This window comes from Dendropsophus ebraccatus, chromosome 4 (assembly GCF_027789765.1).
Source record: "Dendropsophus ebraccatus isolate aDenEbr1 chromosome 4, aDenEbr1.pat, whole genome shotgun sequence".
NCBI classification, from domain to species: domain Eukaryota; kingdom Metazoa; phylum Chordata; class Amphibia; order Anura; family Hylidae; genus Dendropsophus; species Dendropsophus ebraccatus.
In genome coordinates this window covers 136,800,805-136,821,470 of record NC_091457.1, presented here as the reverse complement: position 1 = coordinate 136,821,470, position 20,666 = coordinate 136,800,805, and the positions used below count along the sequence as shown (strand labels likewise).

The following is a 20,666-nucleotide window of genomic DNA, read 5'->3' as shown; positions in this document are numbered from 1 at the left end:
CTGCGGCCCGAAAGATCATCCGACCGCTACTGCAGTACCGGCCGGGATGATCTTCTTTGAGACCGGCCGCATACATAGTATTAACATGGCCTTAAGCTGTTGTAGGACTACACCCCCTACCATCTGCATGCTATGAGTTGCAGTCCTGGAATACATACAGACTATAGATGGTATGTAACCTGTAATTCTGTATCACAGGGTTGAGGCCACTATACAACCTCTTTCAGCCGAAGGTGTCCATAGTCCTGGAAGGAGGTGGTACCGACCCATGAGTGAGGGGTTTCAGGGGTCCCAAGGCCGGGTTTAAATGACCTGGCATTCTGTGTTAAGTTTACCTTAGCAGTAAAAGGATAGAATGGTGACATGTAGTTCCCATAAGCAGAAAGCTGTGGTAGCCTCTTTATATTACAGACGGGGGAAGCACTGGCCTGATACTATACATCTTCAGGCTATGTTCACACAACATAAGTTCAGTATTAATCACGGCCGTTGTTGCCGATTTTCAACAACGGCCGTGATTAATACTGAACTTACATTGTGCTGCAGCTAGAGGGAATCCCATCCAGAATGTATACACATAGTATACACTCCGGACCGGATCGCTAGCGGCACTGCAAAAAACTGACATGTCAGTTTTCTGCGGCTGCTATTCACTGCACCCGCATCCGAATTCAGAAGAAGTGAACATCATCCAGCCAGTCTTCTCTGACACCGGCCGTTCGGTGATCAGTCCGTGTCACAGAACGGCTGGTGTCTTACATCATGTGAGCATGGCTTCAAAACACAACAATTATAATAATTTCATTATATAGCACAAACTTAGAATGCAGTGCTGTACAGAGACTGCCATCACTCACATGCAGTGGCAGTTTTTTTGTAAAGTCTTAGACAACCCCTTTAAGCGCCATTGCTAGTGTTGAGACGATTTTCCGAACTGTTCAGGTTCAGCAACGTTCCCCAAACCCGAATGCTCAGCATTTGACTCCCGGAGTCTGGAGAAGTTAGATGCCGCCTCAGGACTCCTTAAGGTGGCACCTAACTTCTCCAGACTTTGGGAGTCAAATGCCGAGCTTTTGGGTTCGTAGAATGTTATTGAACCTGAACAGCTGTGCAACTCCTCTCAACACTATCAAAGGGGCAGTGCGGTGTAAAACATTTTTTCACGAAACAACACACATTACAAAGTTATACAACATTGTAATGTGTGTTATTTAAGAGAATGGCCCCCTTCCCCATGCTCCCCCCTCCCCTCCTGACCGTGGACCCGGAAGTGTGATACAGTATACTCAAGGAATAACTGTCGACCTCGGCCGCCATCTTGGCATGATCACGTCATGTTCAGGAGGCCGGCCTGACTGCTCCAGCAATCCCTCATGCCAGCCCCCCACCAGCGGGTCATCGGTTGCTCCGCTGCCATTGGCTGAGCATAACAGCAGCCCCAGAAGTCTTGGGGAGGGGGGGGAACATGGGGAAGGGGGGCATTCACTGAAATAACATACATTACAATGTTGTATAACTTTTTAATGTGTGTTTAGTGAAAAAATTTCTTACATTGCACTACCCCTTTAATTGCGTAATATCTATTGATTGCCTTTTATGTTGTTAATGATTTTACAGCAGAGTATTTTTTTATATTGCAATCTATTTCTCAACAGTGACTTGTATACCTGGATATTCACGTCTATTATTTCTATCCACAGTGGATTCTGACCCTCATTTTGTGATAAATATTCCACAGAAGAATGACTCCCTGTGCTTCAATATTCAGGAGAAGCCAGGCGTGATCCTAAATCTTATTGAGGATAAACAACTAGGTAAGTCATGGAAATTTAACACTTTACCTGCCCTGACCTGCCTGCCCGTTCCTGACTACGCACCATTCTCTTGTTGTTGTACCTCACTTCACATCGGCCACCTCCGCAGGCAAGTCGTGCCAGGAGTAGGGATCTGGGGGTCTCCTGCTGCAGCAGGTCCATTATACAGTAGCATCTGCCACATATTTTAATACCTGTTCAACAGTAATAAGTTACATCTGAAATGTGTACTGTGGTTGAGAATTTAGGGATGGTAATACCTGTCCCTGCCTTCTCTCTGGAGAGACCCTCTCCCTTCTCTACCTGTGGCACAAACCAATGGGTGTTCAAAAGAAGTACTGCAGCTGCAACTCACCAAGTAGTGATCAAAGTTGCTTTATTTTCAGGTCAAGTGCAGACATAAAAACGCATTCCAATGAATCAAAGGATACCAGAAGTTGCATAAATATTTGCTTTTACTTTTCCAAACACGGATGGTACAAACTTTTCACCACTAGTGCATGTTCAGACAATACGTTAAAGTTCATGAGGCGGTACAGTCTCTTTTAATCGATCAGCCGAGCTTCTCATGGGACATCCAGCCGGAGGTGATCAGTGTCAGCCGACGCTGCTGGTCTGCGATGTTTCGAGAACTCAATCTCTTTTTCAAGTATAATTGCATGTAGCCCACCACCAATACAAATACTCAGGAAGTCTCGCGATGCTTCCAATGCTATAATATAAACAAGTCAATCCTGTTAAACATTTTATAATCACATAAGTGATACAAATTACGTCTTTGGTTGTAAAAGAAGATCATCACAGAAATACATTGAAATTACAGAGTTCATTTAACCCATGCGGTTTAACTGTGTCCAGACGCTGAATCCAGTAAACCTCTGTCCTGAGAAGGCGCACATGCAAGTCTCCCTCATTAACTCCTTCAACCTCTTCCAGGATTAACCATCTCAGTTCACTCACAGTGTGTCTCATTTCAGCAAAATGCTGCGCAACCCCCGTCTCACCAAAGGCATTCTCCTCTGCTTGTCCTATCTGCAGCGCTTTTCTAATTGCACTCTTGCACTAATCTGATCTTAAAGGAGAAGTTCAGTAAAAATTTTTATTTAAGTATTGTATTGCCCCCCAAAAGTTATACAAATCACCAATATACACTTATTACGGGAGATGCACATAAAGTGCTTTTTTCCCTGCACTTCCTACTGCATCAAGGCTTCACTTCTTGGATAACATGGTGATGTCACTTCCTGGATAACATGGTGATGTCACGACCCGACTCCCAGAGCTGTGCGGGCTGTGGCTGCTGGAGAGGAGTATGGCAGGGGGACACTGAGGAACACAGGGCACTGGAGGGACACTGAGCATCCCTCTGCCATCATTCTCTCCAGCAGCCACAGCCCGCACAGCTCTGGGAGTCGGGTCGTGACATCACAATTTTATCCAGGAAGTGAAGCCTTGTTGCAGTAGTAAGTGCAGGGAAAAAAGCACTTTATGTGCATTTCCTGTAATAAGAGTATATTGGTGATTTGTATAACTTTTGGAGGACAATACAATACTTTGATAAAATTTTTCGCTGGACTTCTCCTTTAGGGGGTTCGTCAAAGCGGCACTAAGCCGTGAAACTGCGGTAACCCACCTTGTCTCCCCCGCTCCCCCTGCGCACAGCAATAAAAGCTGGATGGTCTGAATACACTGCTGGTGAGTGCCTCCTTTCATCCTTTATTTATTGTTCATACAGCATGTTTATTTCGGATTGAGCACTACCACATACCGGACCCAGTCTGAGACAGAGTGCCATCTAGTGGAGAGCCAGGCAGTGCCATCACTCTTTTCTTTCTTGTTGGATTGTACTTCTCCTTTAACCTTCCTTGATGTCTGCCCGACATAGCATAACCCGCACAGGCATTTCAGGCAGTACACAACACCTTTGGAGTTGCAAGAGAACCAACCACGTATGGCGATCATATTGCCTCTCCTTGGGTGCGCGATACTGCCCCCTCTGATGATGGAGTTGCATTTCTGACAACTGTTACAGGGGAATGTACCATTTTTGCTTGATCTTAGAAATGTTTGTCTGGATTTGTTTTTCTTTTTCAGATCTGTCCTAACTAGATGATTGGCTAGTGTCTTCCCACGTCTGTAAACAAATCTAGGCATCACTGAAAACAATGGACGGAATTTGGGTTCATGTTTAAGCATCTTCCAATGTTTTTTAATCATTCTCTGTATTAGGTTAGCGTGGCGATCATATGTGGAGATGAATAGGGAACCCTCGTCTTTTTTGGCCTTTTTCTGTGTCTCAGCATCATGTGTCATCTTTCCTACTCTGTCACCAACCTCATCTAGTTCTTTTCTGTCATACCCTCTTGCTTCAAATTTCTTAATCATTTTCTTTTTATTCTTCTCACACTCCTCATTAGTATTGCAAATACACCTGGCTCTGATAAATTGGCCCTTGGGAATACCCTTGAAGGTTTGGGGGGCATGGTTACTCTCCTGAAGGAGCATATTATTCCGATCTGTCGGCTTGGAGAATAATGTGGTGATCACCCGCTCAGCATCACCTCTCCGCACCTCCACATCCAAATAATGAATTTTGTTCTGATCGCACTCCAAAGAAAATTAAATCAGCGGGTGACAGCTGTTGAGATGAGTCACGAAGGCTTCCAGCTGAGTACGATCACCTGTCCACGCTAGCCAGACGTCATCCACATACCTTGACCAATTTTTGATGTACTGGCTGTACTCGCTGGTCCAAACGTGTCTCATCTCAAAATCGGCCATAAACAGGTTAGCTACACTTGGGGCCACAAAGGACCTCATCGAAGTCTCCTGTAGCTGCAAGTAGTAGGTGTCCCCAAATCTGAAATAGTTATTTAGAACCAGATCAGTCAGAGACAGCAAAAAGGCAATTTTAGCATTACTCAGGGTGGCATCGCGAGACAGATGTTCTCTCACTACATCAATCGCTTCATTGCAGGGAATATTCGTGTATAAACTTTTTATGTCCATAATGCAGAACCATGTCACGTCGGAACAATCCATGGTCTGCACTATGTCCAAAAATTCTTTAGTGTCTCTTAGGCAATTGGGTAGACCACGTACCTGTTTCTGTAGGAAACTGTATATGTATGTTGCTACGGGATGAAAGATGGAATTGATCCCGGACACGATCGGGCGTCCCGGGGGTGCTTCCAAGTCCTTGTGCACCTTGGGGAGTAAGTACAAAATAGGGACTCTAGGGTGTGTATTGGTAAGTGCACTCATCACTTCTCTTTCTATAATGCCCTCTTCATACGCCTCCCCTAATACCATATCTAGTTCACTTTTGAACTCTCCCGTAGGGTCACCTCTGAGTTCCTTATATACCATTTGATCACCCAGTTGTCTCATAGCTTCATTTACATATTTAGCACGATCCATAATTACGATCCCCCCTCCCTTGTCAGCTTTTCTTATGACTATCGTCTCATAATTCTTTAGAGCTGGTGATCAATATTTCATCTAAACAGCTGACTAGTGTCCAGAGAGACTTGGTGAACAAAGGGTTGGGCTTCGTGCCCACTGCGGACATTAACAGTTTTGATTTTCTTGTTAATTTTTATAAATTTTGCAGAAACGTACACCTTAAAATGCATTTCTTTGATGTCAATTGGAGAAAAAAAGAAAGTGCGAATGAATTACCAGCAGCACTACATGTTAAGAGTAAGTTTGATCCCGAGGTACAATGTACGCTATTTAAGAGTTTTGAACAGGTGGTGGTGTCGGAAGTACTATAAAGGTGGGATGAAGGAGGTAACAGCAAAAGGTACAATTTGACCAAACAGGAGAATATGGCATTAAAAGAACTAAAAAACGATAGTCATAAGAAAAGCTGACAAGGGAGGGGGGATCGTAATTATGGATCGTGCTAAATATGTAAATGAAGCTATGAGACAACTGGGTGATCAAATGGTATATAAGGAACTCAGAGGTGACCCTACGGGAGAGTTCAAAAGTGAACTAGATATGGTATTAGGGGAGGCGTATGAAGAGAGCATTATAGAAAGAGAAGTGATGAGTACACTTACCAATACACACCCTAGAGTCCCTATTTTGTACTTACTCCCCAAAGTGTACAAGGACTTGGAAGCACCCCCGGGACGCCCGATAGTGTCCGGGATCAATTCCATCTTTCATCCCGTAGCAACATACATAGACAGTTTCCTACAGAAACAGGTACGTGGTCTACCCAATTGCCTAAGAGACACTAAAAAATCTTTGGACATAGTGCAGACCATGGATTGTTCCGACGCACTATGGACATAAAAAGTTTATACACGAATATTCCCTGCAATGAAGCGATCGATGTAGTGAGAGAACATCTGTCTCGCGATGCCACCCTGAGTAATGCTAAAAAATTTTTGCTGTCTCTGACTGATATGGTTCTAAATAAGAACTATTTCAGATTTGGGGACACCTACTACTTGCAGCTAGAGGAGACTTAATTGGGGTCCCCTGTGGCCTCAAGTGTAGCTAACCTGTTTATAGCCGATTTTGAGATGAGACACGTTTGGACCAGTGAGTACAGCCAGTACATCAAAAATTGGTCAAGGTATGTGGATGACGTCTGGCTAGCGTGGACAGGTGATCATACTCAGCTGGAAGCCTTCGTGACTCATCTCAACAGCTGTCACCCCCTGATCGAATTTTCTTTGGAGTTCGATCAGAACAAAATGCATTATTTGGATGTGGAGGTGCGGAGAGGTGATGCTGAGGGGGCGATCACCACATTATTCTCCAAGCCGACAGATAGGATCAAGCAAAAATGGTACATTCCCCTGTAACAGTTGTCAGAAATGCAAGTCCATCATCAGAGGGGGCAGTATCGCGCACACAAGGAGAGGCAATATGATCGCCATACGTGGTTGGTTCTCTTGCAACTCCAAAGGTGTTGTGTACTGCCTGAAATGCCTGTGCGGGTTATGCTATGTCGGGCAGACATCAAGGAAGGTTAAGACCCGATTAGTGCAAGAGTGCAATTAGAAAAGCGCTGCAGAGAGGACAAGCAGAGGAGAATGCCTTTGGTGAGATGGGGGTTGCGTAACATTTTGCTGAAATGAGACACACTGTGAGTGAACTGAGATGGTTAATCCTGGAAGAGGTTGAAGGAGTTAATGAGGGAGACTTGCATGTGCGCCTTCTCAGGAAAGAGGTTTACTGGATTCAGCGTCTGGACACAGTTAAACCGCATGGGTTAAATGAACTCTGTAATTTCAATGTATTTCTGTGATGATCTTCCTTTACAACCAAAGACGTAATTTGTATCACTTATGTGATTATAAAATGTTTAACAGGATTGACTTGTTTATATTGTAGCATTGGAAGCATCGCAAGACTTCCTGAGTATTTGTATTGGTGGTGGGCTACACGCAATTATGCTTGACAAAGAGATTGAGTTCTCGAAACATCGCAGACCAGCAGCGTCGGCTGACGCTCATCACCTCCGGCTGGATGTCCCATGAGAAGCTCGGCTGAGCGATTAAAAGAGACTGTGCCGCCTCATGAACTGTAACGTATTGTCTGAACATGCACTAGTGGTGAAAAGTTTGTACCATCCGTGTTTGGAAAAGTGAAAGCAAATATTTATGCAACTTCTGGTATCCTTTGATTCATTGGACTGCTACAGGGATTAACAAGCTCCCTACATACCAGAGTGAGGATCGTCACTAGGCAGTCTTTATATGTGTTATAAAAACGCATTCCACAAAAAAGAACAGGAGCTAGGATCGTTTCACACAATCAGTGCATCATCTGGCTCACAATAAGTAGGTCATCATTTCCCTGCTTGTATAGCATCAGCAGAGCTCATGAATATGTAAATGTTCACAACACAGAAACAATTACACAAGATAAAAATCTCAAAAACATCACATAAAAACAATATACAAGATGATACAATAATAACAAGTGCAATACAATAAGTAATTTCATAAGAATACACTCATCTCATTCCTATCGTTGAGTCCGAGCACATTCAGCGCTCCAGTGCGGATAATCCAGGCTGCCTCTTTTCTCATTAACATCTTATGGCGATCTCCCCCTTTCCTCGGTACTGGTACTGTCTTCAGCCCTACAAATTTAAAGGACAGAAGTATCACTATTATGTATTTCTCTAACATGAAATATCAGTCTGGGGGCTCCTACTCCTGATTTTATTGAGTATAGGTGTTCCCTAAACCTTGTATGCAAATTAGGTACCGTTTTGACAATGTAAAAACATCAGCATCTGCAGATAATAGCATATACTAGGAACTTGGATTTACAAGTTAGGAATAGTCTAATCTCCCACGTGACTCCTCCTATTTGTACCACCTTGAGGTCTGTATTAAATTTGCAATGTGAACAGTGCCCACACCTATGGTTGCCCTGAGGTGCATATTTTAAGGTATAGAGTGCCCACTATGTGACTTCTTATGACTGAAAAAACCAATGGGTGGCTGACAAGGGGTTAACTAAATTGGCATAATCTGTTAGAAACTCATCTCGAGTCCAATAACTATTGTATTCTTCAGGTATCGCAGTCAATGGACAACTTATTGGAAACAAGAAAACGGACAATGTCGTATCAAATGAGACTTATTTTGGAACAATTGGGATTGTAAACAGACAAATGAAGATAAAAATTGAGGTGACCACCGATGAAGTCATTGTCCTGAACCATAAAAATAGGAGAACATTCTCATGGCAGGAAACAGGTTCTATAAGCCAAAAAGGGTAAGAATCTTCTATTGCACTAACATTCCTATGAACTGTTTTTAAATTGCCGCGCTTGTGGTCCAGTGATCAGCTGATCAGAGTGGATCTGGCTCCAAAAAGTTGTGACCAACCACAGAAGTCTTTATGCCTAAGGCCTTTACTGCAAAGTGATCTGGTCCTTGGGATTGATCATCCTGCTCTGAATGTTAACGTCGTCTATGTGATGTAGGGTGGGTGACTTAATGGATCCTTGTAGATAATATTGGTAATGACAGCGGTGATGCCAGTCACTCATTTCTGGTGACCATTAGAAATATGATATAAACAAACCTGATATCCTATGTCTATAATATGGAGGCTCTATTAATATTTCTGTGTTTTTACTCCTCTAGGTTTAATCTGATGGTCAATAAAGGAAGTAATGTGACCTTTTCGTTTGGAGAAGGAGCTACATTTGTCATTATTCTGCATGAAGTTTGGAAAGACCATCCTATCCATAGGGATTTCTTGGGTTTCTACACATTGGACGATCATACGTTCTCTGCAGGAGTCCATGGACTACTAGGTAACAATTGGTTCCGTATGGATTTAATCCTCAATGCTTATCACAAATGGACAGGGCACACATGTTTCTGCTTCTCTTTAAGGGAAACTAACAGCAGGTTATAAAACTCCATCCTGCTGTTATGCGTAATTTTCTTACCATCATCCTCTTTGCCATTTTCTCTAAATCTTTAGTTTAATGACTATGTAAATTAGGTTATTTGTTTCACTGGGGGTGGTATTACCGATCCTCCCCACTGGCTCATCCTTCCTCATCGATATCAATTCAGTGTTCGGTATTGGCGTCACTCCAGTGGAGTAGATCGGTTCACTGAGGGCTGTAGTCCCGCTGCCAGTGTAATAAACCACCTCATTTACACATTAAGTAAATGAATATTTTGTGAAAACGGCACTGAGGATGAAGGTAAGAACACTGTCTTCATTCTCAGCCTCCTGTTTTCCAAAGTCTTCAAATATTCTTCTTAGAATCTTAACTGTTAACGGTGAATCTGACATGTTAAATTTATTCTATGCGTCAGTACAGTTACTATGATACCCAGTTTATTACATTTGTATAGTTTTTATGTTTTACTACTTATGTTTTAAAAACTTCCTTTACAATGACATATTCTGACCCCTATGACTTTTTTTTTTTTTTATGTCCATGGGGCTGTATAAAGAATGTGCAGCAATTTTTAGTTGTTGTTGGTACCATTTTGGGGTAGATATGACATTTATTAATTTTTATTTGATTTTTTTTTTTTATCATTCAATATGTGGGTTAAAAATTAGAAAATGGGGTAAACAATGCGAATCACATGGTGAGAGAGGGGGCCGATCAGACTCTGGAAGCAGAAAGCCACCAACACACGGCTCATAGACTGTTCATTATTTTAGTACCGTACTTGTGCCTAAAGATACACTTATGTGTTTCTTGTACTGGGTAACTTTTTTGGTTTTAATTTTCAAGGACAATTTTTCCATGGAATCAGGTATGAGATTTCCAATGTTCACAAAACCGATAATCCTGAGAAACCAGATGCAACAATGAAAGTGAAGAACAAGGCGCTGACAGTGACAAGGTAGGGAATGTTTTACTGGTGTATAATGACAACTGGGGACCTACTGGTAAATCTGACAAGCCGAGTAGACCATGTACAGTATGTTTTAGTTTAACTACAGTATAGTCTTTAATTGAACTCAATAGTGTATAACCCAGAGTTTTGAATTAAAAAAGAGTCAGGTATGGGGGGGGGGGGGTGGCAAAGAGGTGTTAAAGCTTGATGCTCTTTAGAAGATTGGGAAAGCCCCTTTGACTTTAAGCTTCAGACTGCCTTAAAATCCAATAAATGCCAATAAAAATTGCCTTTTTTTCAAAAACGCCAGGGGCCAGATGTTAACTGGAGGTCGAAAGAAGTATATATGTCTTACACACAGCCTTTTTTTGGTGTGGCGTTTTTTTCTCTCTCCTCTGGCGTTTTTGAGGCTCTTTGGCAGTTCTTTTAGCATGTGTGTGGCTTTTTCTCTGGCAAACTGTGGTGTTTTTTCTACCATAGACTTCAATCCCTGTTCTGGTTGTCTCAAAAAGGCCACTGCTGTGCATATGATGTTTTTCTTTTCTGGCGTTTTTGGACCTTTTGTGGTCCAGCAACTACTTCAAGTGATGGCAGAGAAAAAAAAGACGTCTAGCACACAAAAACACTTAAACCACAAAACACACATCATACATAAAATCAACAACACCAGAAAAAATAGCAAAAAAAACCCTCAAATGCATTGACAGTTTTTGTGGTGATTTTTTGGAAAGCCTGAAAAACAGCACACCAAAAGGATGTGTGAGGGGACCCTAAGGGTATCCTTACACACTGAGATTCTACAGACTAGATGCAGTATCTGTGCTTTTATTATATAATTCATTATGATCCATGGTTTACTGGTTCAAGCTTCAAAATTGCATCTTAAAACCTGAGCAAAAACCGCAACGTGTACAGTAAATTATTTGTACTATATTTTTTATTACAGTGTACATACGTTATCTAGTATTGATTTTATTGTTTTGTATTCTTTTAGGGGGGTGCAAAGAGACTACCAAAAAGACCACAAAAATGGCAACAAAATTCCCTGCTGGTTTGTGCATTTCAATGGAGAAGGCCTAATTGATGGAACCTATACTGATTACATTGTACCTGATATTTTCAGTATTTCGTATTAGAATGGATCTATATGGGAAATAAAGAGGTAATCTGGTAAAATAGTGCTGCCCTTATAGAAAACATAATAAACATCTTATTCTTACCACACTCACCCTGTGTTCTCCTGCATTGTCTCTGGGTTTCCTTGCTGACTGGTGAAAGTTTTTAAGTGCCGTAGTACTCCTTTAAATATTTAATTCAGAACAGAGTGTCTTTGATTATTAGTCAATGGTATAGGAAGCTGCTGTAAGGAAAGCTTTAATCCCTTAAAATGACCCTTTAATTAAAAAAAAAATGTAGGTCAAGTAGAACTTTCCATTTGGGGAAAATGCACAGAAGCATCTGCTGGTTTGTTTCTAGCCAAGCATCTGTGAGGACCCCCTGGACCTTAAAGGGAACCTATCACCCCCCTGACCCGGCAGGATCAGGTGAGTATAGGGGGCTGTAGCGGGGGGTCGGGAGCCTGTCACCCCGGCACGGGGGGTGACAGGTTCCCTTTAATGTGTCCCTGTCGTTATAACTTTCAAAATCTAAATCAGCAGGGGATGTGATATAAAGCAAGTTTTCAATATATATTTCATAATTTTTATTTCGTCGTCATAGAAAAAAAAGCACTTCCTGTGTTTTTCCTTTTTTGTTTTTCCCAAAGAGTCTAAAAACAGGAAGTTCTTTGTTTCCCAGGTCATCTGAGCGCTCAGAGAGAAAGCAGTCATGTGATTGATGGACACACTGAGTTGTGACTCTCTGTACTGGCCAGAATTTCTGGGGGACATTTATTAAGTCCGGCGTTTTTTGTGCCGGGCTTAAAAATGTCCCCACAGTGCCGGACCTCTAGGAATTTATGTAGAGGCGCACTGCCAGCAAGACCAGTAACTTTTTGTTATGACGGGTTACACAGGCCAGCCACAGGTTGCTACAGCCACATGTAAGAGCGTCTCAACACTGGATAATGATTGAGTCTAGCGGTGCAGATCAGTGCTCATTTACACTATATGATGGGGAGAATGACCGGCTATTATGTGTATAGGGGGAATCCCAATTCTTCTCTGACGGTTGACTTTGGGGGGGGGGGGGAAACCCTAGGTACGCTGCCGCCAGAGGTGTACAACAGTGGATCCTCCCTATGGCCAGACAAGTATGTGTATGGGGGAAACTGGTTAGAGGTATATGGGCAGCTTTGGGTAAAATACTGCATTTTTTTGCTATTTTTTTTTTCTTATTCTTTAAAACTTTTGACATGTCTGCAACATATTAAAAGTTTTTGGATGAGCAAGGAATTTGGATGTTCAGACCCCCGATGATTACTAGAATTTGGGGAGAGAGGCACATCAACCACTGCTTCTCTCCACTCTATGCATAGACTTTCTACAGAAGTCTGTCTCATTTTTTTTACCTGATCCTTCTGTCTCAATGTCTCCAAAGAGACATACATCAGGGAAAAGTGACGTCATCTCAGTAAGGGGCCACGCATCATAATCAATGATACAAAGAGAACTTGTAAGTAGTTAAATGTTTATTCTTTAGACATACAGAAATATTGTGGCCTCTGTAATGTCGACATCACCTCAGATATTTTTTTCAGATGTTCTTGGTCAGTCTCTAGGTGTTTAGCATACAGCGCTTGTTTATCTGTAGAAAGAAAAAGATGTATTACATGGTAAAGCATTTCCCACAAGCAGAATATACAGAAAGAAAGTAAATAAGCCATATCAACATTATACTGTACAGTATTATTAGTTATCATTATTACAAGGTTAACTATATAATATTTATAGCATACCATGAAAACCATTAAGTACCAGTAAGAATTAGACACAGTGGTGCTGAGCCCAGGAAATGTCTGTGATCTCAGAGGGAGACACACAAGCTGTATACCAGCTCCCGAGGTCCCGACCACCAAGGACATCAGCAGCTTGGCCACCGATCACAGGGCAGAGAGTGGTGGTCGGTAACCTAGCAATGAGCTGTATACAATAGGGTAAAAGGCCAAAATACAAAAGTAAGCAATTTTTCTAATAAAAAGCATTTGCAATATTGCTTACGTTTCCATTATCTATCACATAATTAAGGTTTAGTAGATGAGAATACCCTTTAATATAGCAGTTGTGGGAGGAGGAGCACGCCTCAGATGTCAGATAGTTTCCTACAGAAGCGTCACCCTCTCACCTTTATCATGTAGATATACTTATGGTCAGACACAATAAAGGACTGGGGAGCACAGACCAAGCAGACAGGTCCAGGTGTATGATCTGCATCTCTATCACCACAAGCTGCTGAGATACCTGCAGGGGATGAAAAGAAAAATGAAAAAACGTGAAAACACAGTATTAGTAAATGTGGCCCATTATGTCGCTCATCTACAAGGGGAATAAGTGAAGTCCCCATCAGCAGTTCCTGTCCCTTGTAGGTCAGACCCCGCAGAACGTGTTTTACATACTGCAATGTTTTGCGAGATCCAACTCATTGTCAGTCTCTTCTAGTAAAAAAATATATGTAAATAACCTGTACAACAATCATTGCCATATGGATTGCAAATAATCAGCTATCCCAAAGATGTCTGCTGTCTCTCTGGCAGGTGTGTAGACAGTCGTTTTAGGTCATTGTCACAGGAATGAACGGCTTCCTATTCTCAACCTCAGATCAATGAGACACCTAGCCGTTCTTACACATTAGACACCAATGCAAGTGGCCGTGGTCTTCTATGAAGGGAGGATAGCGGAATGATGGTCCCTGTTACCCATAGCAACCAATCACCAAGCAGCTTTCATTTCATATTCTGCTCTTGAAAAATGTGCTGTTATCGGTTGCTGTGGGCAACAGGGCCAGGCTTTCATTTACACATCATGGGGGAGATTTATCCAACATGGTGTAACGTGAAACTGGCTCAGTTGCCCCTGGCAACCAATCAGATTCCACCTTTCATTCCTCACAGACTCAATAAAAGGTGGAATCTAATTGGTTGCTAGGGGCAACTGAGCCAGTTTCACGTTACACCATGTTTGATAAATCTCCCCCATCATACATCTACGCCACTGTTATTAAAGATAATGAATGTCCGTGCATCCTATGAATGTCCGTGCATCCTATGTATGTCATAAGTCACAGTACATACATGTCTGGTGCAGCGGTGAGGACGCCATTTGTTCTCTATGGTGGGGTCCAGGCCAAGGACTTCGCAGTTTATAATCCATAGGAACTGTGATTGTTCAGGCACTGAGAAATATAAAACAATAGCCTTAAAGGTACGTTCTTACAGGGACAAATATCTGCAGATAATTCACCTAACTCATTGGGAAAGCCACACTGCTATGTGCTGAGTTTGGTGCTCAGTATTTATGGTATCACAATGCATTATCCTCATTTAGTTTTTATATACCTCATTTAAAATTGTATTATACAGTCTGTTCCTGGTAAGATTTACTCATAATAATCTAGACTTATGTGCACCTAAAGCAGACCATACACATTAGATAAGTTTTAGCAGACATCTAGTGTGGATGGGGGCCCCCCGACTCTCCCCCAACAGCAGAGTAAAGGATGGTAGAGTTCAACTGCGCAATTGCTTTGTTCTAGGGGACATAAGCTGACACCAGAGGATATGGTGGCAGATTTCTCCCTTCTCTCCAATAGAAATAAATCTGCCCTCAGCTGAGCTGAATGTGCATGTGTATAAGGGGATTGGGAGGGATAGCTGTTGGTTGAACAAACAATCTTATGTGTAAGGCCAGCTTAAAGTGAATTTTATCACCAAGAATATTAAAATATTTTTTACATCACCTGGTCAGTGCCGATATGGCGGAAATCATGGTGGAACGGTCCATTTTTCAAATCATTGTCCGATCCCACCATCCGTGCCAGTCTCTTCATTGGTTTTTGGAACGATTTTTAATAAATGTGAAAAACAGCACAAAAATACCAAGCTGCGGTGCTGCCATGAAGTCAAAGCAAAAAAATATTGCAGTAACGTGAACAGGGTCTGAAATAAAATAAGGTAAAGCCATGTACTATGCAGATTCTAGATTATTATTAGGTAAAACTGTGAGTATTTCAGCTTACCATTTCTATCGAGCACCAATCCATTTGTGAGCGGCGGTCACAGGGTTTGTCTCTCTTTATGGCTTTGTCATCTGCAATGGGACATGAGCCCCCCATTTCTTCAAGGCTGTCAGAGCAGCAGTTGATGTCAAATGTGGTGGAGTAGGGATCGCTCTCCCATGTCCAGAATTCTTACGGCCAATTCATCCAGTTCTGTGTGTGATCTGGAAATGTCTTCTGATTGGTGTAATTCCTCTTTCCTCTTTTAGAAAGTTATTTTCCCCATGATCCTCTTGGTGTGGCCCTAGGTACTTCATGAGCTCCTCAGTTAGTAGGGATGAAGACATATTTGCCACTAGCTGGAAGAGTGTGAGAGGAAAGGCTTCCCAGTTAGACCAGGATCTTGGGTCCCTTACGAACCAATATATACAATTTAGATCTGTCTTTGACTAGATGAAAGGACAGTTAGCACTTTTAATAAACAGGCCAGAGTGAAGGCAGGCAGCAATCATGCTTAGTCCATAAACAGGCTGAGGTCGGGGCAGGCAGCAATCATGCTTAGTCCATAAACAGGCTAAGGTCGAGGCAGGCAGCAATCATGCTTAGTCGATAAATAGGCTGAGGTCGGGGCAGGTAGCAAACAATTGTAGTCGTTAAACAGGCTGAGGTTGGGGCAGGCGGCAATCACAAAAGCATAGTCCAGAAAACAAAGCAAAGGTTGTAGGCAGGCGGCAATCCAAAAAGCAAAGTCCAAAAAACAAGCCAGGGTCAAAACGGGAAGATCAGTCATTTTGAATAGCAGCTGTAGGTCCTCTGATCATTTACTGACGATCTTATGGCCATGGCCCCTAGCCTTCTCCGTACCGAATAACTACTGGGGGCATACGGTACAGGGCCAAGCATTGGTCTCACAGCCACCATAAGGGGCAATAATACTACATATGGAGGTTCACGGTATCCTGGTGTTACTGCTGTGAACCCCTTTCCAGTTGGTAGGACTAATGGTTTTCTCACAGGAACCCACTGACGCACAGATGGTCGCCAGTAATATGTAGCACAGGGTCGCACCTCACCTGATGGTTTGGAGGGCTCAGATACCTGATGTTTCTGTATTTCTACCATTGCTACACTGGTCGTGGCTGTACGCGGTGGTACTGGTGGTTGTACTTGCAGTTGCTTGTATGGCCTGGGCTCCTCTTTAGATGATTTGAAGAGGGCTCCAAAACTTGGCCAAACGTTGTTAAATGCTGCCAGGAAGCTTCCAAGGTATTCTGTTACTCTAGGTGGCAGGTATGGGTGACTCCTGACACGTGAATGATGTCTCCGGGGCTGGAGTTTTCCTCCAGCCCCAGCTGCAGCCGCAGCCATCTGGCTGCTTCTACCTCTGCACACAAATAGAAGCTGTGTGTGAGGGTAGTGTATACAAAAATAAAAAATAAATTAAATAAAAAAAGAATATCAGTCCAATCAATGCTCGCTGTGTAGATAGTGTTCAACACCTCCTCACTCCTCAACACTTGCCAAACACTGACCACAGACTCCGTATTGCATTGTTGAGGCATCACCTCTGTGATGTAATAAAGTTGTACCACAACAGGGTCTACCACAGAGAAAAACAGGGGTTCGGCTTATGGCAACTAAACTGATTCGCACTATTAATGTATAAAAGTAAGCTAAAACACATACATTTAGATGGATTGTCATGGACAGCAATAGATATTTTACCCCAATGTGTTTCTTCTACCTTTTCTGTTTGATGTGGAGCCAGCGGAGATCTTATGGTTGTAAAAAGTCCAAAATATATAAGTGTAGTCTTTTGACAGCAGAAGAGCCTGCTGGGATTAGCTTTGCTGTTGACTGGAGCAACTGAAAAATAAAAATGACTGTTTTTTTCTGTTGAGAGAAGTGACAGCGCCCCCAACAGCCGCTCCTCACCGCCACATACACTGCCCATAGGTTATAGGAGTGATGTGCATTGTGAACTTTTCTTGTCTTGTTTAAATAAAGTGTGACCAAAATAATCATCCTGCACTGTTTTCTATTAAAAAAAAACTCTATATTTTCCATTTATTGTACTTAATGTAACAAAACAGGTGAATTTACAACGACCTGGTGGACTGATAAGGCTTTGGGGTGTGGGAGGAAACCCACGCAAACACATAGAGAACACACAAACAATGTTGCCCTTGGATTTGAACCCAGGACCCCAGCACTTCAATGCTACAGTGCTAACCACTGAGCCATTGTGGTTATATTTACAATGTTATACGTGCCTAAAAAGTATTCCAACCCCCAACCCCCTCACTCGGGGTAGCGGGGTGGGGGTGTAAATGTAGAATTTTATATGATTTTATGCAGCTATAGTAGGATGTGTAGAGAGGGATAGCAAGCTGCTTGCATTCATGGGTCACAGAGACTTGTGGATGCAGGCACTTCCTAAACGTCAAGCGCCTGAGCCAAATAGGGGCCAAAACCATGTTCTGCCCATTCACCACTGGTGTGTGTATCGTTTTGTCTGTGTTTGTATGCTGTTGTCAGCTACCATCACCTCTTTAGCTCCAATATCCCCTTATGGATGCACAGAGGGGGTCTAAGTACTACATGTGGGCATGAAGGGGGCCAATATTATACGGGTGCATAGAGAAAACTTGTGCTATATGGAAGCACAGAGGGGGCCTAATATTATATGGAGGTACAGAGTGGCCTGTATACTATTTGGAGGCACATATTGAACATACTTGCTTATATGGGGGAACTGAGGGGCACTGATACTGTGTTAATACAATACAGATGGGGAATTTGTATAGAGATGAGGATAATGCTATAAGTGCGGAGTCACTGGTCGGAGAAGTTTTTATGATGGCCAGTCCAGATGGAGAAGGAAAGGAAGAGTGAAAAACTTTAAAATGTCACCAGCAGAGAGGACAACCCCTGTGAGTCACTGGATGTAACTGCACTATAACTTTAAAAGTCTGAAGAATACAAATGGATCTACCTTTATATTGTCACAGAGAGAATATTGGCCTTTATATAGTAGATTTTAGGCAGTAACAATATAGTGTTATTATTCAGTGGCAGCGTGGGATGAGGTGGTTGGAAGATTTGCAGGTTTGGGCTATGTTCACACAACGTATTAGACCGGCCATTCCGTGACCCGGATGGGACATGTCAGTTATTTGCGGCCCCGTACGGGATCCCGGCCGGAGCACATACCATGTGTATACGCTCCGGCCGGGATCCCATTGAAAGTAAGGCATTGTTCCGCCACGCCAAAAGTACAGCCGTTGTTGCCATCATATTACGGCGCTGACCCCGGACGGGGTAAGATGTCCCAGAGGAGCGATCTACCCAACTAGACACCACGGAACGGCTGCATCAAGTAATCGGATTCAGCTCTCAACTTTGACAGCTGCATCCGATTACTTTACGGTCCGATCAGACCGTGCCCGCTAATAGCCGCGGTCCCGGGCTACGAGCGGCCCCGTTCTGAACACATGGAGGCGGCCCTGGACATACGGGTACGTCCAGGGTCGCCTAGGGGTTAATTTACCTATCTAATTGTATATATATATGTCTACACATATGTATGTATCAGGGCAGGAAGGTATAGACACGACAAGACAGTGGGCCCTAGGTCTGAACCCACCCACTGTCCCTACCTACTTGCCTCAGTCGGCCCTAGGCGGCTGCGGACAACCAAGAAGGTATTCCCTAAGCTATATATGTGGCACACTAAACAGGACAGACAGACAAACACAATAAAGGATGGTCAACAAGCCAAGTCAAAACCACATGGGCAACGCAGTACAGAATCAGCAATACAATTACGGGTCACGGAATGGCTGGTCTCTGAAAAGATCTTTCCAGCCGGTACTGCAGTATCGGCTGGATGATCTTTGCAGCCGCAGAGTTCTGATGCGGGTGCATCTGTGCGCGCCCGCATCAGAACTCTCCACTGCACACTATGGAGCGTACGGCCGGAGCCGCTCACTCCATAGTGTGCACTGACAGTTTTCTATGGCGCGGCGAGAGATCCCTGCCGGAGCGTATACTATGGGTGGCATTTATTAAGTCCGGCGTTTTTTATGCCGGACTTATAAATGCCCCCGCAGCTCCGGCGCTACGGAGATTTATGTAGAGTCGGACTGCCTCTACATAAATCCCGTGCGCGCCGGTGCGCACCGCCGAAAACCTACGCCAGCTGAGGACTGGAGTAGGTTTTCAGCGTACATTTGGGCGGAACGGATGGTAAATCGCGCGGACTCTGAGTCCGCGCCCTCCGTTCCGCCCACTACACGCCCCCTCTCCGCCCCCCTGGCGTACACGGCGGAAAGTGCCGATTTGAGAATATTTTATTCGCAAATCGGCCATTTGTGAATAAAAAAATACGCAAATCGGCACTTTCCGCCGAAAATCATCCGTTCGCCGGATGATACATGTGGCCCTATGTGTATACGCTCCGGCTGGGATTCCATAGAAGACTTGACAACTTATCTTTTCGGAAAAAGCATGGCCATTGTTGCCGATTGCAACAACGGCCGTACTTTTACAAAAAGATACGTTGCATGAACATAGCCATAGAGAGATTCCTGAGCCCCATGCCAACTTAATACTAATAGTATTTGGGACCTGGGTACCTGGACACTGTACAAAATTACAAGAAAATACTCTGTGTGTTAGCTAATAATTATGTTATCAACAATATTATCCTATATAATAATATATACAGTGGTGCCTTGGATTACGAGCATACAGTAATTCATTCCGAAACCATGCTTGTGATCCAAATCACTTTTAAACCAAGGCAAATCCACAGTCCTGTCCCCTCATGTAAGCCCCAGCCTGAAGTGGATCTGCTATGACTTGGAAGGTGAGGGGGACTTCCCAGGTCAGAGTACAGGGCTGTAGACCCCGCTATGCAGACCATCCCCCTCCCCACTCCCCCTCCCACCCAGTACAGGGAGCTCTTACACCAAAGCAATGCTCTTAAACCAAGTTACAATTTGGAAAAACTGTGAGATCTTCTATCAAAACGCTCTCAATCCAAGTTACTCTTAAACCAAGGTACCACTGTATATTAGAGCAAATTCTCACAATGATGGAACAATGGATGGGGATGGGGAGGAGAAAAAGGACCTAGGACTTAAAGGGGTAGTCCACCCAAAAATTTTTTCTTTCAAATCAACTGCTACCATGAAGTGCCAGAGATTTGTAATTTACTTCTATTAAAAAATCTCAAGCCTTCCAGTACTTATCAGCTGCTGTATGCCCAACAGGAAGTTGTATTATTTCCAGTCTGGAGAGCAGGAGAGGTTTTCTATGGGGATTTGCTCCTGCTTTGGACAGT

The 20,666-nt window shown here is 43.2% G+C and overlaps 1 protein-coding gene and 1 long non-coding RNA gene across 3 annotated transcripts in view; one reads left to right on the top strand and one right to left on the bottom strand.

Moving 5' to 3' along the window:
* LOC138788817 (inter-alpha-trypsin inhibitor heavy chain H3-like) overlaps window positions 1–11,396 on the top strand; it is a 62,268-nt gene extending 50,872 nt beyond the window's left edge. Inside the window, exons 20-24 of the mRNA XM_069967133.1 lie at window positions 1,701–1,814; window positions 8,366–8,567; window positions 8,942–9,114; window positions 10,063–10,174; window positions 11,163–11,396. Coding sequence (XP_069823234.1) covers window positions 1,701–1,814; window positions 8,366–8,567; window positions 8,942–9,114; window positions 10,063–10,174; window positions 11,163–11,304 — 743 coding nt within the window. The 3' untranslated portion in view covers window positions 11,305–11,396. The remainder of the gene's footprint in view (window positions 1–1,700; window positions 1,815–8,365; window positions 8,568–8,941; window positions 9,115–10,062; window positions 10,175–11,162) is intronic.
* A 1,383-nt stretch (window positions 11,397–12,779) lies between these two features.
* On the bottom strand, window positions 12,780–17,208 carry LOC138788819 (uncharacterized). Of its 2 annotated transcripts, XR_011362656.1 has the most exons (6): window positions 17,006–17,208; window positions 15,341–16,919; window positions 15,062–15,260; window positions 14,397–14,497; window positions 13,451–13,566; window positions 12,780–12,913 (listed from the first exon to the last, which is right to left on the bottom strand). It is a non-coding gene; the product is annotated as an uncharacterized lncRNA (long non-coding RNA). The 2 variants fall into 2 exon arrangements; XR_011362655.1 differs by having other exon boundaries at window positions 15,341–17,206.
* Window positions 17,209–20,666: the final 3,458 nt, after the last annotated feature.